The sequence below is a fragment of the Nicotiana tabacum genome, chromosome 3 (assembly GCF_000715075.1).
Source record: "Nicotiana tabacum cultivar K326 chromosome 3, ASM71507v2, whole genome shotgun sequence".
Classification (NCBI taxonomy): domain Eukaryota; kingdom Viridiplantae; phylum Streptophyta; class Magnoliopsida; order Solanales; family Solanaceae; genus Nicotiana; species Nicotiana tabacum.
In genome coordinates, this window is record NC_134082.1 from 197709253 (window position 1) to 197727423 (window position 18171).

Sequence of the window (18171 nt, forward strand, 5' to 3'; positions counted from 1 at the left end):
CTAAAACCGACCCGGTCGTGGTGGCGCCTATCGTGAAACTAGGACAGCCGACACAATTCCCAAATCAACCAGTATTTCATAATAAAGAACTTCTAAACTATTAATTAGATAAAATCCCATAATATACGTCTAAATAACAAGTGCGAAAAATAACACAAGCCCGAAATCGGGGTGTCACAAGTCACGAGCAACTACAAGTTTTGTCTAAGTACAATAAAGGCTATCATAGTCCGGAAATAAAATATTAAGAACAGTCTGAGTAAGGTAAGGAGGAGAAGTGCAGGGCTGTGAACACCAAGCAGCTATCTTGCCAACTCCGAAGACCTGCTGGAAGAACGATCAGCGCTTACTATCGCGACCCGCAACTCCTGGATCTGCACACAAAGTGCAAGGAGTAATGTGAGTACGCCAACTTAGTAAGTAACAAAAGTAAATAAAAATTGAGCAGTAAGAAAACAGATAATTTCATGTCACAGCACTACAGCAAATACGGTATGGTTCCAAAATAGTGTAAAAATCAATTATCTCATAAAAACTCAGTTTCAGTAAAAATGCTTTGAAAAATGTCTTTCTACAGTTTCAACAGAACATTTGAAGAAGTTTAGAGTAAACATGAAGAAAATCATAATCAGCCCCTCGGGCAAAAACATGTATCATAAACCGCCCATCGAGCATAATATCAACAGAACCAGCCCCTTGGGCTACCTCATAATCACTTGAAATCAGTCCCTCGGGCATAACATGTATCAAAACTAGCCCCTCAGGCAACAACATATCACTCACTCTGGGTACCCGTGCTCACTGGGGGTGTACAAACTCCGGAGGGGCTCCTACAACCCAAGCACTATCACAAGCCATCTCGTGGCATCATAAATTAGGCCCTCGGCCTCTCATATATCACAAAACAGTACAACATGATACGGCGTGCAGCCCGATCCCCTGATATCCTCACAACACAGGCCAACGGCCTCACTCAGTCAGAAACCTCTCAAGCCACTCGGGCTAACAGTAAAACAGAGTGCTCAGCCCAAAATATTATTTATAGTATCAAAACGGAGTAAATAAGGCTGGGTTATGAAATCAGTAAAACATGGCATGACTGAGTACAGATTATTAAACCCAAAACAGTGACAAAACAGTATTAAAAAGCCCCTAAGGGTCCAAACGGCTTGGCACGAGGCCAAACTATGGCATTCAGCCCAAAACATAGTATTACTTTTCAAAGCACAATAATATCAAATAGTTTTCTATCAAATATGCGACTTAATAGTCGTACGGGACAGACCAAGTCACAATCCCCAATGGTGCACGCCCCCACGCTCGTCATCTAGCGTGTGTGTCACCTCAAAGTAGCACAACAATGTGAAATTCGGGGTTTCATACCCTCAGGACAACTTACAATCATTACTTACCTCAAACCGAACTGAACTCTAACTTGCGATGCCTTTGCCTCTCGACTCGGCTTCCAAATACTCCAAATCTAACCAAAATCAGTATCATATCATTAATACACGCTAAAGGAACAAAGCCCAAGCGAAAATAATCAAATTAACTTAAAAATCCCAAAATTGGCCAAACCCGACCCTCGGGCCCATGTCTCGAAATCTGATAAAAATTACAACACTAGAATTCTTATCCCCTCACGAGTCTATACATACCAAAACCATCAAAATCGGACCTCAAATCCCCAATTTAAACTCTCCAATTTCAAGCCCTAATTCCTCAATTTTCACCCTTAAAACCCACAAATTCCAAGCTTAATCTACTAAAAATCACCATAGAATCGAGTATTAAGTTCAAAAATCTTACCTCAATAAGCTTCCCCTTGATTCCCTCTTCAAAACCCTCCAAAAGCTTCAATTCCGATTTCAAAAATGGTGGAATGGGCCAAATTTCGCGAAGGGGAACTTATATACTTTCTGCCCTAGGGATTCCGCACATGCGGCCCTCATCACGCTTCTGCGGTCAAATCAACTGCACCTGCGGTTCTTCTCCTGATGGACAATTCCGCATCTGCGGTCTCCCTCACGCACCTGTAACCTCGCACCTACGGTCCCCAATCCACAGGTCATGACAGAAGCAGCAGCTTCAACTGCTCAAACCAAGTCTAATCTTTTCCGTTAGCCATCCGGAATCATCCCAAGGCCCCCGGGACCTCAACCAAACATGCCAACAAGTCACCTATCACCATTCAAACTTATTTCAATCTTCGAAACACTCAAAACAACCTCAAAACATCAAATCACCCTCGGATTCGAGCCTAAGAATTTTCAAACTTTCGAATTCCGCAAATGATGCCGAAACCTATCAAACCTCGTCTGAATGACCTGAAATTTTACACACACGTCACAAAAGACACTGCGGACTTACTCCAATTTATGGAGTTCCATTCCGACCCCGATATCAAGATTCCCACTGCTGACCGGAAACTCCAAATTTCCAATTTCGCCATTTCAAGCCTAAATCTACCATAGACCTCCAAAATACATTCTGATCACGTTCTTTAGTCCCAAACCACCTAACAAAGCTATCCGAACCATAAAAACCCAATTTCGAGATCATTTACCCACAAGTCAATTTTCGGTTGACTTTACTAGCTAAATCACCAACTCAAGAGACTAAGTGTCTCATTTTATTCTAAAACCACTCCGAACACAACACAACCAACACGATATGATCAAATACAACTGAACAACACAGGGAAGCAGAAATGGGGGAAACGGGGTTGTAACTCATGAAACGACCGGTTGGGTCATTACATAGGATATCACGGCCCTTTATTAGTCGTGCTCGATTGTCTGATAACGTTCTCCGGGGTTTAGGGATTTGAATCGGACCTGGTGGTGTGGCCCCGATTCATCCGAGGGCAAGTATTTTGCCCGGAACTTGATTCGAGGGGTTCCTTGCGTCGATTCTGGTTCCTTACAGTCACATCTCCGCTCTGTTTATTTTATTGGTAACTGAATCATCCCATAGGCCCGGTTTTACCCGTATATAATAAGAAAATAAAAACCTACTATGTTTATTATACGGTTCCATTGATAATATAAGAAAAATTCTCTAGTTACTACGAAAACTCATATTTTTCTTTTTCAAGTGCAATAAAATGATTTGAAGAAAAAAGAAGTGCAAGAAAATGAGAGTGGACTCTATTTTGACACTTTTCTTGCACCAAACGTAAGTACGGACCCAAAGACTCGCAACATCAAGACCTGACGTTTTTTCCGCTCACCTTGTCCTAATTAAACCGTTAATTCGAGAATATCCAAAAAAAGAAAAGAACTTAAACATAAAAATACTTCCCATGGCTTCTCGAACCAATTCTAGTTCTAATTTCTCAGAAACATCATCCTACGACGATAACGAACAATCCAGCAGCGTTCCGGCTCCGGATCGGGTTGACCCCCAGAATCCGGGTCATAGGAACAACTCCTTTAACGGGTTGCTGGGTTTCACGTTCGGGTCGAAGAAGATGAGGAAGAAGAAACCATTCTCTCAGAATATTGCAACTGTGGGATTGGCTCTATTTATGATCGCTTTTGTGTTGACCAATTGGTGGATGCTTTCCCGGATCCAGAAATCGGGTCGGGCTCCTGGGGTTGAGTTCAGGTTCTTGAAAGCCAATTACTCCACTTTATTCATTCGGGTATGTTTCAATCTGTCCTTATTATCAATTGAGATTGTTGAAATGTTTTTGAAAATGTATAAATATTGAAACTTGGTTCAAGTTATGAAAGCTGGGTTGTGGAAATGAATTTTGAGAATTTAGACTTTAGGCTTGGAATAATTATGTGTTTAATCCTTGATATAAAAAAAACAATATATATAGCTGATGTTTTTAATGATAAAGAATAAATAATGCGGAGGTAGAGTTCTAGTCACAGGTTCTACAAAACCCAGTAGCTTTGGCCAAATTCCTGTATTTATGTTAAGAAATCCACTTAATTTGTATAAATAGTTTATCCAGAACCCAGTAATATGCCTTTTCCAATCCAGAACCCATAAACTCAAATTCTGGATCCGCCTAAAGATAGGATTCTTATATTTTGGCATGATCACATACCTTAGCTGTGAAGTTGAAAAAATGAATCTTGAGATGTTCAGCAACTAGATGTACATGTTACTTCTCCAGCAAACTATGAAGTGTCCTCCAATTTTCTTTCTAAATATTTTTCAAACTATTTAGTGTTGGAATGAAATAGGGGCAAATAAACCGGATGGATATAGAGGATTTCATATAGCTGAGACTAACTAGTTTGGGAACGAGGCTTAGTTGATTGTTGAAGTATGGATAGATTCATTTGTGCTGGAATACTTTTTGCTAGTTAGCTACACATGGAGTAAATGTTATTTTTGATTATGTAGGAAGAACTTGTAAGGCTTGGCAAAGCGAGAAAGCCGCAGAAAACAATCTATGCACGATTGCTGTCGAAGGCTGCTCATGCCTTAGCTGAGGTACTTTTTGTTTCTAGAAGGAAGTGAGTAGATCTAATAGTTGATCTTACTTTACAATGTGAGCTTGCTGACTTCAGGGACAGAATAAACCCGAGCCAAAAGATTTGTGGGCTGAACCCTATTTTGTTGCTTCCTCTTGGAAACCTTGTGCTGAGCAGCGTGACTTGCGACCTAGTGGTCTCTCTCTTTCTCTCTCTGTCTCTCTTCATGCTTGTCACATTTCTTGTAGTTGCTTCTTATGCGGGTCATAATGACATTTTCAGAGGGAAAAAATGGTTACATTATGGTCACTGCAAATGGTGGGATAAATCAACAGCGAGTAGCTGTAAGTTATGTCTTCTGCTTTGACGTAAATTTTTTCCATCTGCTTGACGACCTGTATTTCTTTAGTTTAGTTTGCCAAGCAAAAGAAAAAAGGCTCAGCACTAATAATATTATAAGAAAGCTGTGGTCTCTTTTTCTTAACTGATATATTTTTTTCTTGCACAACAGGTCTGCAATGCTGTCGCTGTTGCAAGATTACTTGATGCAACCTTGGTTCTTCCCAAATTTCTGTACAGTAGCGTATGGAGAGATGTGAGGTGAAAACTTACTATTTGCCGTCATTTTCACTTATCTCTTTCCTTTTCCTATTGTACAATAAGAATCGGAATATTATGAGAACAATATGTGAAAGAGTCAAAATACTGAAAATTTCATTTACAGATTAACCAGATATACTATTGTGTACTTCCACACTTGTCAATTCTTGTTGTTCACTTGAAATATGTGCTAGTTAATAGTATTTCATTTTCTTGTCATAACTAGTAACTATCTGAACTGGCTTTATCTTGGAATTCTTGAACTCAGTAATTGGAAATTTGTGATGTAGCACTGATTTCTCTCTTGTCTAAACTACATAAGTTTTCCAAGACTTTCTGGTTGTCCCAAAGGTTTGCTTGGCTTTCCTTTTGCTGCGTATCTTTGAGAGCTGCATGTATCATCCGGTTGTTGTTTTCTGGTATCTACTTTAATAATTTGTCATGCATCCGCATTATTACATCTAAAGATTGTTCACTTTAGTTTTTTTTTCTGAACTCTTTTCCAATATGCAATGAAGTTTCAGCTAAATACATTCTTTGTTTGCAATTTTTTGCTATTGTTTCACCCCCCCCCCCCCTTTCATTTGTAACTAATTATGCCCCCTCCAATTATTTATATATGGTGTTATCTTGGACGTTTTGAATTCAGTAACTTTTAGCATGTACTTCATCAAATAAATTAAAAATTATACTAAGATTTTTATTTGCCTTCTGGCTGTTTTACGTCCTTCAAACTTGTTCCCTTCTCTTGATAATTTGAAACATTTTATACCTTATTATATCCTTAAACTGAAGATTGATAGATGAAATCTATTATCTTCGTAGCCAGTTTGGCGATATCTACCAGGAGGAGCATTTCATCGACTACCTGAAACCTGATATCCCTATAGTTAGAGAACTTCCTCAGGAGTTACAGTCATTAGATCTTGAGGCCATTGGCAGTTTGGTAAGATTTTCATCTAAATCAATCATTTTGCATTTGATCATGTGAGGAAACTAGTTTCTTATGTTCTGGAGATAAATCCAGGTGACCGATGCAGATGTTGTAAAAGAAGCAAAGCCAAGTTTCTATAAGAAATATATTCTTCCTATTTTGCATAAAAACAGAGTTGTCCATTTTCTTGGATTTGGGAATCGCTTGGCATCTGACCCGTTACCATTTCAAGTGCAGGTAAACCTATCGAACTTGATATTAGGGTTCCTTGTTGATCTATTACTTATTCATTTTATCTTCTGTTTTGTCTTGTCTGATTCCATAATTTCTATCTTGGTTCCTAATTTTGGGGGCTTCATCTAGAGACTTCGATGCAGATGTAATTTTCATGCTCTGAAATTTGTTCCAAAGATACAAGAAACTGGAGCTTTACTTATTCGAAGAATGCGTCAGAATGTTACACGCTTGGGTCCCTTGGATCGTCACCTAGTGGGCCCCTTTTCAAAGTCAATGATGAAGGGTGAACGAAATCGTGGAGGAAAAGTTGCGAGATATTTAGCTTTGCATCTGAGGTTTGAAATTGACATGGTGGCTCATTCCCTCTGTGAATATGGTGGGGGTGATGAAGAAAGAAATGAACTGGAAGCATATCGTGAAATCCATTTTCCTGCATTGGTGGAGCTTAAGAAGACCACGAAGTATGTTATATAGAAGTCTCGCTGAATTCCTTTCCTTGCATAAACAAAAGCTTATGCTTACTTGTGAGCTTGTCCTAAACTGCTGCTTGCATCTTTGATTTGCCAAAAATTGCACCAGAGGCGCATAAAAATGTATTGAACTAACTTAAAGTTATTTATTATCTCTCACCATCTGGATCAGGTTCACATCTTGTTGCAGGGAGAATTGTGGATTACCTTTATTAGATAATTGTAATCATGCATGTTTTAACAGTGTGATCAGATTTTCTTCATTGATTCAAAATAACCTGAACCTAATCTAGAGACATGCTATTGAGGAATGCTTCAATTTGTTAGAACTAGCCCCAGTTCACTTATCGATCTCTGAAAAAACCATGTGCTCAGGTTGCCCTCGCCAGCAGCTCTAAAGGCTGAAGGACTGTGCCCTTTAATGCCTGAAGAGACGGTGCTAATGCTTGCTGCCCTTGGTTTTAATCGGCAGACGCGCATATACTTGGCAGGTGCACATATCTACGGAGGGAAATCAAGACTGGCCTCCTTGACTACCTTGTATCCTAATCTGGTCACAAAGGAAAGCTTGCTTTCCTCTGCCGAGATTGAACCGTTCAAGAATTTCTCATCTCAGGTAAACGTATTGGTTTGACATGGTTTTATTGTTGCAATATCCCCTGATGATTTCTGTTACATTTAGCACCAAATGAATAACACTAAAAAAAAAATTATGTGCTTGGTATGGATAGTCATGATCAGTTGCCTCTCAAAGAAGAACTATTTCCCTTCGTGCGCAGTGTTGTCTAAGGCTCATTTAAGGAGCGCTTAAGCCCTGAAGCTCAGAAAAGCTCAGGGAGGGAGCTGCGCCTCTAGTGTAGGCAAGGCACTAAGGTGTGCACCTCATTGCCCATGAGTTCTATCTTGAAACGATTGGTACTAAACAACAAATGTTTTCAGCAAATAAGTGTATTAGTTGTTGAGGAGAACATTAGGAGTGAATTTGTCTCATTTTTCTTGAATGACATATGTATTTTTATTTCTTTCCTTAATTGCGCCTTCTTTTACTAAAGCTAGCACTTTAGTTGCGCTTTGGGCTTAAAGCCCCAATCGACCAGGTGCTTTTAGAGCTTTTCTCTCTTGACAACACTGTTTGTGCGTAATATTGGCAAACAGAAAGCCAATACATGCAACATGAGTGTTGGCTTCGTGAAGTCATATGATTACCTGTAGCTATCACGCATGTAGTTCCTTGTTGCTAAGCTTCAGTTGTAGCTTTCTGCAGGATGCACTGTGAGCATAATCATCATATTTGTTTGATTTGAGGACTGACTAATTAACTCATGTAACTGGAGCTGACATATAACACTTTAATGCAGCTAGCAGCATTGGACTTCATAGTTTGCAGCGCTGCAGACGTGTTTGCCATGACAGACTCAGGAAGCCAATTTTCATCATTGATATCTGGTTTTCGAGTATACTATGGTGGAGGTAAAATGGCTACTATACGGCCAAACAAACGGAGACTCGCTGATATCTTTGTCAAGAACAACACAATAGACTGGAGGACATTTGAGCAAAGAGTGAGGAAGGCAGTGAGACAAACCAAACGGGTATTTTCACGACCTGTTGGAAGGAGCGTATATAGATATCCACGGTGTAAGGAATGCATGTGCAACACTTAGGTCTAATGTTAAATAGGTCCGTTATCAGTTGAGTTTAGGAAAAAAATTTCACAAGCAACTGTAAATGTATAACGTCTTCATTTTAAACTTGAATCAAGCACTTGGCTTGGTATTCTAGCCTTATATGATACATTTGTTATTCTTCTAATTTCTAATGCAGTGATAATTTTTTGAGATGAGCTTTGTTGAGTTGTCTGCCAACTATATATTGACACGCTTAGGATAATTTTACTTGCTACAACAAATTAGCTACTCCTTTTTCTTTACTAACACATGTTTACCATAAACTCTTTCTTTAACTTTGAGCGACCTGATTGTCTAATTGCTTACATTCATACTAAATAAGTCAATGTCAATACAGAAAATTTAACTTTTTAACTTTTGATGTATTGAAATTTTTTGTTTCTACTAATTACAATGATAAACAACATACCCAGTGTAATCTCACAAGTAAAATCTGGAGAGGACAGATCTTACCCCTACCTTGTGAAGGTAGAGAGACAGTTTTCGATAGACCCTCGACTCTAGGAAAGCAAAATCATAGTAGTTTTGAAAAAAAATACGGAAGTGAAAAAGCAAAAAGAAGGGAGTAACAAGAAGAAGATGATATGATAATTGAGAGAGTGGAAAATTAGTTCCTGGCTTTGACTATTTGCGAAATGACTTGGAAGTTGGAATGCATCATGACTGTGTTTTTGCAATGTGCATGTTGTTGGGTGTGCAAACAAAGTTCCACATTAGTAAGTGAAAAAATTGGGAGCCCACATTTAAGGTGTAGGGATCTCTTAAATATGAGGCCTTTTGGGAAATATCATGCGGGCTTGGTCCAAAGCGAACAATATCACACCATGTTAAAAGTATCTTTGGTTGGTATAGCCCATGAACAACTGGTATCAGAGCCTAGGTTCGAGTATGGAGATGGCAGAGTGATGCTGTAGGGATATGGTGTAAGGCTTTTTAGGAAAAAATGTGCGAGCTTGGCCCACAACAAACAATATCACACCATGTTAGAGAGTATCTTTGGACTGGTTTAGCCCAACACAGCAAATGAGTTGATATTTTTGTTCGTAATCCGCCACGCAAACGAATTAACCCATTTGATGATGTGCTAAAATGGCATCCATGCATGAAAGCTATACTAACATAACATATGCAAGCGCATAAAGCCTTAGCACGTTAAAATCTCCATTTTCTTGTTTAGTAGTATATCCTACTTTCATGATAAATGATGTAATCGTTTTAGTTTCCTGTTATACTTTCGTAATCTCCATATGATTGTTCTTTACATAGTTAATTAATTTGGTAAGAGCAGCTTTTTAGCTCTTCGCTGTAATTACCTGTAAACCAGTAACGTACGTACAAGTCGACGTGAAAAATCTTTCATAGTATGAGACCAGGATTTTATTACAAGCTCAGCACTATTAATTAGCTAAGTATTAAGTTGTGTAAAATATCTGAAACTGCAATACAAATAATTTGCCCCTATAATATAATTCTACATTATCTCATCAAGACTTCATATAAATGAAACAAATAGCAACTTCAATTAAGCCTCATCTCCGCTCTTCGATCAAGATATATGTGGTTGCTACAACTACTATTACTTCACCTCAATCCTGAGTAAGTTAAGGTCTATATTAATTAATTTTCAGTATGTACATCGCTTTATTTAAGCTCATTCTCTTTATTTTTTACTGACATATAAATTTTTAAGAAGACCAAAGAATTCCTAAGAAGACCGAAGGATTCCTAGAAGACATTGGGACCTAAAGTAAACATATGAACATGTCTAAGACGTAGGGTGTGTTTGGTATGAAGGAAAATATTTTTCCCAATTTTCTCATGTTTGATTGGCTTAAATGTCTTGAAAAACATTTTTCTTATGAACTCATTTTCCTCCAATTGGAGGAAAATGTTTTTCTTATGAAGAGAAGGGAAAACATTTTCCAAAACTCCTTCCCAACCTTCCCCACCCTCACCAACCCACCCCACCCCACCCCCTCTCTCCAAAAAGGTTTTTTTTTTCCGTCACCACTCACCCTGCTATCCTCTCCCTCCCCTCGCAAAAAAAATTATTTCTTTTACTTTTTTTGCAATTTTAAATTTCTTTTTTTTCGTTTTTCTGCACCCCCCACCCCACCCCACCCCACCCCACCCCCCCCCCCCCCCAAAAAAAAATATGTTTTTAATATATTTCAGTTTTAGTGTTTTTATTTATCGGTTTAAAGGTTCAAAATTTTACAAGTTCCAAAGTTAAGAGTTCGGAGGTTTATGTGTATGGAAGTTTACGGATTTAGAAATTATAAAAGTTTACGGGTTCGAAATTCCGTAGTTTCGAAAGTTTAGCGATTCGAAAGTTTGTAAAATTTATGGGTTCGGAAGGTTGTTGGTTTGAAAGTTTATGGCTTCATGTTTATTATATCTAAATTATTTATGAATACTCTTAAGAAGTCATTTTCCTAAATTTGCGTACCAAACACCGGAAAATGAATAAGATTACTACATGTTTTCCAAGAAAACATTTTCCGTTATACAAACACACCCTTAATCTCAATTAATTGGTATCAGCTATATACCATTACATGGCTATAGTATCTTAGCATTGTCCTAATTTTTCCTTTCCTCTAAATACCCTTGACAGAGGGACTTTTTCGTCCTCTTCTAGAAAATTTAAATCCAAATTTGAACTTGGAATTAGATCTTTTTCCATGGTGCCCTATTCTTGTGATGAGTTAAAACCTCTCCAACTTTCCTTGTTCTCAATATCTCTAGTCAATACTTATGAGAATGTTTTTAATACACTTCGCATAGTTTAAATCCTTGTTCCTCTTCTCTCTAAGGCATGCTAGACATGTAAATTGCAGCCTACTATGCTTTCATATTTTCTTTTTACGTTATGTAAATAATTTGAGAGATACATATTGTTACACTGTACTTCCTCATCAGTCTCCAGAACTTCCTTGATTTTACTTTCAAAAGGTCAATTAAATCTCATATTCCAATCTACTATTTCAAGATTTGATCTAATTGATCCCTGAAAATGATTAGTTTGAAACAAGTAGAGCAACTAGGAGTACTAGATACTGGAGTAAATAGCATTTCCAAAGATCTAATTTTTTTAATAATATATTTTTTCCCTTGATAATTAGCATTTCCCTATATGTCTTGCATCAAAACAGTAAGCTGCTTAACCACTGTCAAAAAAAGCCAAGTTTTGGTTTAAAGATTGCTCAACGGGTAGTATGCCGGGAATAATATCATCCAGTGTCTAAATTCTAAGCATAGTAAGATGACATGTTGATGCTTTCACACTAAATGTCGGATTCAACTTCAAAAGAAAGTCTTGTTAATCTAACAGTATTTTTGAAGAGTCGTCTTCCAATCTTCTAGTACATACAAGAACTACTGATAAGGAAGACATAACAGATACCAGCTAATCTATGCAAAGAACATAGTTACGGTTCATTGCACTGTACAAAATCTAGATGAGCATCCAAAACATGAAGAAAACTGGCTTCATCCATCTTACCACAGCTCCACCTATCTCTTCTGGCGCTTCGGCTCAACCTGAAAAGTCGTTGGAGAATTATTAAGCAATTATGGCTGAGAGTCTAACTATAACCAGGAAGGATGAAGCAAGGACTTGGGTATGCATACCATGCAAGTAAGTATACACTTGCGCATGTTCAAAGTATTTAGCAAGTTTCCCTAGTTGAGTAGAATTAAAATAATCGACACAGATATTGAGAAAAAATGAGGGCCCTGAGGGGCAATTTGACATAGATATTGAGTAGAATTAAAATAATCGACACCTGTTACTACATTGTCTTTACAGATCAACTATGGCAACTTTTCCTGAATTTTGTGGGGGGAGGGGGGGTTCCAATGGTTAGGCCAGGTGCTACGGTTGACCTTTTGAGATGCTGTAATAGAGCAGGACTGGATAAAGGAAGAGCTAACTCGTGGAATACAAACCCTGCTTGCATTTGGTTGATAGTGTGGACGAAAAGAAATTCAAGATGCTTCGAGGACAAATTCCATTCTATCCAGAAGATGAAACCCAGCAGCATTTTTGTTTTACTTTGGCATAAAAGAGAACTAAATGATGTTGAATCTATTTTAGATTTCATAGAGTCCCTCAACCAATATGGACTTAACACTCCTCCACACGCACAAGACTGGACATCTGGAGTGTGGATAACATAACATGGGGGCCAATAACTTTTTTAACCACTGGGTGCCAAGTGATGAGCTAGTGGTGTCTTATAGCACCAAAGTAGATTATGAAGATAATATGGTGCTCACAATTGAAAACAGTGCCCTGTAGGAAGAAGCTTACCACTAAGTTCAAGAAAAGAGTCTGTCCTCCAGTAAGTGTGTTTTGACAGTGTTTTGGAAACTATCATCTTGTCGTCTCGGACTGTAAAGTTTTACAAAATGGATTAACACAAGCTGATCCTTTCTTCATAAAGAAAATATATCTTAGTTTACCTTTCTAACTACTCAAACTATAGTTAAAACATCTTGTATGGGGGCAGCCTGTAGCCTAGAAGGTCACATTTTTGAAGTCAGTGTATGATTTCAAATACCAGTAGCCATGAGACCATGCTATCAAATTGGACCTTTCCTGCTCCCTCTTAGTTCTGTAAAAGAAAATTAAAGGTAAACGAAAGGAGGAAAAACATGTCATGTTGTTTTGACATTGATTTGACATTTTTGCTGCATTTAGTCATTTCCATTTTATATTACTCCGATTAACTTATAAAACCATGCTTTAGTTAAAAAGAAAGTAGTTGAAGCTCAATTCCTTCCTTCCCCGCTCTTTGGGATAGCAGGAATACTAAAGATCGTGGCATCAGTGTTATCAAAGGCGAAAAGCGCAAAAAAGCTCTAAGATCTGTAGGGTTTTTAAGTGCAAAGTGCAAATAAAGTGTTAGCTAATGAAGAAAGGCGCAAATGGAGAAAAATAACAAATATGTATGTGTAGTCCAAGACTAAAATCTATAAACATGAATACCAAATATATGGACAAAGAAATTGAAGAAAAATTTATGATAGTGAAATATCAATTGTTTAGTGCCGCCTCTTTAGGATTACGCTCATTGGCAAGGATAAATATGCCTTCCGGCCTTTAGGGCAACATCGAAGCGTCCGCTAAGCGTGGCGAAGCGCTCAACATGTTTTGAGCCTCCCTTCAGGACTTAAGCGCGCCTTTGATAACACTGTGTGGCATCTCTCAGTTCTTTAGTAGCCAGAGGAAAAGAAACCAAAACAAATCCCGTAGTAGCAACACGAAATGGGAGTTGACTAAACCGGTCCAACCTTGCCTCAACAAATATAGCTATACCCAAACCCCCCTTTCCCCCAGTTGAAAGCCTCTCACTCTCCCTCGATTGATCCTTTTTTATCAAAAAAGTCTGTGGACCCACTAATGATACCCGGGAGAGAATCAACCTACTGGTCTTGATCCCATTCTATATGCACGCAATTTTTTAGTAACAAGGTAACAAGAGGTGGGCTTTACAAAGCAGCAGATGAAGGGAAATGAAATTTATTTCCTTTTTCTTATTTCTTTTTAAATCAAAGAAATTCATTTCATTCATAATACACCAAGCTCGTATTTAAAAAAACAATGTTTGGTATATAACAGTTCACACCTAGCAAATTTGAGTTCTAGCCAGTTTAAATTTCTGATTGAGATGCACGAATGCAGTTTCATTTCAAATTCAAACATAATTACTAGTTTTCTCATTTTGAATCCATCTCGTCCATAATTACCAAACATATTTATTATGATTCAATCCACAAAAGCACCTCTAATAACAAGAGTCCTACAGTTTCACAACTACAAAAGCACAAAACTCAGTCTACCTGCACCTGTACATTTGAATCTGCAATATGTAACTTCTACTTCATGTAAGGATGACTAAATAAGTACTTAAAAGGTCACCTTTAGTTTCTCCTTACAGATCCCCGCCTTGATATGTACATCAAGTGGGAGAACATTTTTTTTTGTTTTCTTTCCCCACGTTGAGTAGAAAATGAAGCAGATTTATAAGTACATGTATTTCAGTCACTTAGCCAATGCAGCGGGACTAACTACTTGGCTAACATAACAAATTTTAAGAACCTGGATTTAGACTCATGGTAGCAGCTGATACAGTCGCTAATTTGAAACTCGCATGACAAAAAAAAAAAAAAGAGTTCTTGCTTCTTTTTTTCCAGTGAGACCAGACGGAGTCAAAAGGACTCAATGATGCCAATTTCAGAAGTTAGTCCACCTAGAAAGTTCTAGAACCTAAAGAATAGTCTGTATTCAATGGATTCTGTCCATCCTATATGTATAAGGCTCATCACTTCAACAGTTTCATCCTTATGGTAGGAGATGCTGTTTGTCGCCGCAACATATTCTTATTCGTATAACAACGACAATAATGCCTTAATCCCAGACTAGTGGGGTATGCTATAGAATCCCTCATATCCATTCCACTCCATTTGGACCCATTCCAGCATATTCTTGTTCATGCTATCTTAAAAAAGTTAGCTGAAGCGGAGAACTACAACAAACTCCATCTTTTCACATGTTAAAAGCCAATCAACAACAGCTAAAACAAGCCATGAACATACTACCTTGCCATTAGACAGAGGGGATGCAGCATAAGTATTATGAGACTTCTTCAGATCTTCGGATGAGCATTCGGAACAAACAAAGTCATCAATTTGTTTAGCTTGTTCACCAGTCAGGCCCACACAGGCTGGATGATACCTACAAAGATCAAGGGAATGTATCGTAAGAAATGAAAGCACGCAATGCTTTTAAAACTTGAACGAGATGCCTGGCTGCTTTTTGGTTTAACCAATCAGATATATCATGAAAGTACAGTCCCGTCTTGAGAACAGTGGCTATAACAGATTACATACAATGTGGAATTCATACTAGGACAGCACCCAGAAAGAATTCACTCAACCCCAGATTGTTGCTAGATAATTGAGATGTGGAAGTCTTTTATGTACGCACAACATTACGACCAATTTCAAAACCTATAAATAGGCCTACGCAATTTTCATGCTGGAAACTAAGAAATGACCAATTCGAACTAAGAAAACTTCTTATTCTTCTTTTCGGATAAGTTTCTATGGATGAATATCCCTTTACTTAATATCTGTGCTTTGCACAAAACAACCATAGTGCAAAGATCAGCCGCAACTTTCACCACACAGATATGCTCTTCATATATTGCACATAATGAATACTACGGAAAAAATAAACAAGAAAAACTAAACATTCCCTACGATAGCGCCCTTTTTAACATATAAAAAAAAGAGATTTAAATATAATAACAGAACAGAACTCTCTTAGAAGGCAGAGCAGAGGTAGCCCAACTGTCTAAGGTTCTTTCAGCTGCCATACACAGGCAACAAGAAAGATCTCTACTCTTTCATGTTCCCTCTCCTGTTTATTTACTTGTTTTCTCATTTGGTTTTCCAGCATTCAAGAGAAGAGGAAATCAATGTAAGTAATTCATTACTGATAGCCGGAAATTCAGTCAGTAAGATAAAATGGTGTGTGTATACCAGTCCTTGCACTCCTCACATTGTACCATTAAATCATCTGGATTATATGGCATCTCGCATTTGCAATACCTTCAGAGCGAAAAAAAGAAATATGAGTTAGAAGAATATTACTCAAGTTCAATCAGCAACAAACGACAACTCATACACTTACACTGCAACGCGATCTGGCACAAAAGCTCCAGTTGCCGCTTTATACTCAAACCGGCAGTAGTAATCCTCTGGACCAACATTCTCAAGCTTAGTATAGTTCTTGAAAGAGTGAACAATGCACTTCCCATCTATAGTGTGGGCACTTTGGACATCATAGTGGTCAGACAAGAATAACTCCTTTGCTCCATGAAACTGTCTCCGTCCTCCCAGTGACTCCTCTGGCCGGTAATACCATCTAACATGCACCTTTATATTGTTGCGGTTATCGGCTTCGAGTTTTTCTACACGTGCCACATATGGAGCAGTATCGCCTTCTGATGGTCGCATCAACACACAGTCTCCAGCTTCACAGTCATAAGCAATCAAAACCAAATTCAGTTATGCAATTCAAAGATCACAACTACATGATAAGGATCAAATTCCATTTCTAAAGACTAAAATCCCCAGCAACAGCAACATAATTAAGCAGCTAATGCAGATCTTAAGTACTAAAGAGAAGTACAAAATGAGCACACTCATTCGAGTGGTTTCACTGTTAGGAACGAGTGCAGAGGCATTGCCTGCATAAAACAGCTGGATACTTCTGTCACGCACATAAGAAAAACATAACTAGCATCTTTACCACTATCCAACTCCTCAACAATCTCATCCTCTCTCATGGCCATAAAATTATGCTGAATGCTCTCCAAATGGCATATAACATGTTCCATGTGTATGCACAAACACGTTTCTCTGCCTGTCTACAAACTTACCAAAGCACAACAGATTCTTTCTTTTCCATAGCATGGCCTTTTCTCCTTTTCAATGGTGCCAAAACAGAAATCAGAACCAATAATCCATCTAGTTCCAGGAAATTCAATCATAATTGCTTATATGAATGAGTATAGGCGCTTGCAGGAAAACAGACAATTATTAAGGAGAATACCTCACTAATATCCACAAAAATGGGGTAATAATCATCATTGTTATTAAGCCATTTACAAGGAAAAACAGATACAGCAGTTGAACATGGTATAAAGGAAGAAAATATTAAAAGTACCATTGTATGAACCCAAATTGGCGATATCTGAATTTTAAAGAATACACACAAAAATGCCAGCAGCAAACCATAAGAAAGGAACAATCTTTCTTCTAATCCAATATCTATAATTCCACATGAGCATAGACACAACCAAAAACAAATGCAGACACAATTTCAAACACCCAAATAGGCAGGTATACACATGCATGCCTCGCAAAGAGCCCTATTCTTCTTCTTCAAAAACCTACAGCAAACACTTAATCGCCAAAGAAAATCAGAACAAAACTTAAATCCCACGTTCAAATAGCGGCTACAAACCCCTAGAGCGAGCCCACCTACCCCACATGTACTAGTGGGTTGCAGCAGGATAGTCGAGCTACACATTTTAGAGAGAAACAAATGTAAGAAAAATCAATGCAGATGGAATTTTGTGAAAAGGGAATGTGGATGTAGATACCTCTGACAACTTTGTTGGTGCGTCTAATGGTGTAAGAGTCCAAGTCACGTTTTCCAGGTCGAGTCTTGGCCATGGAAAATAGAGAGAGAGAGAGAGAGAGAGAGGTGAATTTGGTTTTTGCAGAGAGATTTTGTGGGAGTGAAATGTAATACTCCTATATGATTCAAAAGGGAAGACGAAAATCTAGGTGCATTCTTCGTAGCTTCTCGAAGATGGATGGGTTCATTTGATTCTCCTGAAAACGAAGGGTTTCTTTATAAGCCCTAGATTTTTTTATTCTTTTTTTAAGGACACTAAATACAAAGTTGGAGCTCTTTTTCTTTTTCCATTTTTTTTTTATTCGACTAGAAGGTCTTCTTCCATCGAGACTCTATGGGAAATTGACTAGAAGGTCTTCTTCCATTGAGACTAGCCTCTTGATCCTTCGTTATAGGGATAAGGTCTGCGTATATAATACCCTTCTCATATCTCATTCGTAAAATTTTAATTGGTCGTTATTGTTTGTTGTCGGTGTACTCTTGACTAGAAGATTTTATTAATTTATTGAGTAATAGAGAATCCAATATAAATAGGATCATTTCGCGTGTTATTTTACTCTTGTCTAGTTAAATAAGTTTTGCAAGGGCG

General features: G+C 38.0%; 2 protein-coding genes across 3 annotated transcripts; one reads left to right on the forward strand and one right to left on the reverse strand.

Moving 5' to 3' along the window:
- Window positions 1-3188: 3188 nt before the first annotated feature.
- On the forward strand, window positions 3189-8515 carry LOC107759202 (O-fucosyltransferase 15). Its single transcript, XM_016577083.2, has 10 exons — window positions 3189-3646; window positions 4366-4455; window positions 4533-4632; window positions 4719-4780; window positions 4948-5036; window positions 5862-5982; window positions 6064-6207; window positions 6334-6668; window positions 7053-7293; window positions 8036-8515. The coding sequence occupies exons 1-10, from the start codon at window positions 3305-3307 to the stop codon at window positions 8339-8341; spliced, it is 1830 nt and encodes a 609-aa protein (XP_016432569.1). The 5' UTR covers window positions 3189-3304; the 3' UTR covers window positions 8342-8515.
- A 3152-nt stretch (window positions 8516-11667) lies between these two features.
- On the reverse strand, window positions 11668-17814 carry LOC107759203 (chromatin remodeling protein EBS). Of its 2 annotated transcripts, XR_001642127.2 has the most exons (6): window positions 17545-17814; window positions 16068-16410; window positions 15917-15985; window positions 14972-15107; window positions 12681-12761; window positions 11668-11908 (listed from the first exon to the last, which is right to left on the reverse strand). XR_001642127.2 is itself a non-coding variant. In XM_016577084.2 (5 exons), exons 1-5 carry the CDS (start codon window positions 17615-17617, stop codon window positions 11882-11884), a joined length of 648 nt encoding a protein of 215 aa, XP_016432570.1. In that variant the 5' UTR covers window positions 17618-17813; the 3' UTR covers window positions 11668-11881. The 2 variants fall into 2 exon arrangements, 1 of the variants encoding a protein (XP_016432570.1); XM_016577084.2 differs by lacking the exon at window positions 12681-12761 and having other exon boundaries at window positions 17545-17813.
- Window positions 17815-18171: the final 357 nt, after the last annotated feature.

What these genes read in the sequence shown, in the direction of transcription:
- LOC107759202 (XM_016577083.2), top strand. Translation starts at nt 3,305, where the DNA reads ATGGCTTCTCGAACCAATTCTAGTTCTAATTTCTCAGAAACATCATCC. An exon ending in GCGTGACTTGCGACCTAGTG is followed by an intron (nt 4,633 to 4,718) that starts GTCTCTCTCTTT and finishes TGACATTTTCAG; the next exon opens with AGGGAAAAAATGGTTACATT. An exon ending in CGTTACCATTTCAAGTGCAG is followed by an intron (nt 6,208 to 6,333) that starts GTAAACCTATCG and finishes GGCTTCATCTAG; the next exon opens with AGACTTCGATGCAGATGTAA.
- LOC107759203 (XM_016577084.2), bottom strand. Translation starts at nt 17,617, where the DNA reads ATGGCCAAGACTCGACCTGGAAAACGTGACTTGGACTCTTACACCATT. An exon ending in GTGCCAGATCGCGTTGCAGT is followed by an intron (nt 15,986 to 16,067) that starts GTAAGTGTATGA and finishes TTCGCTCTGAAG; the next exon opens with GTATTGCAAATGCGAGATGC. An exon ending in CCCCTCTGTCTAATGGCAAG is followed by an intron (nt 11,909 to 14,971) that starts GTAGTATGTTCA and finishes ACGACTTTTCAG; the next exon opens with GTTGAGCCGAAGCGCCAGAA.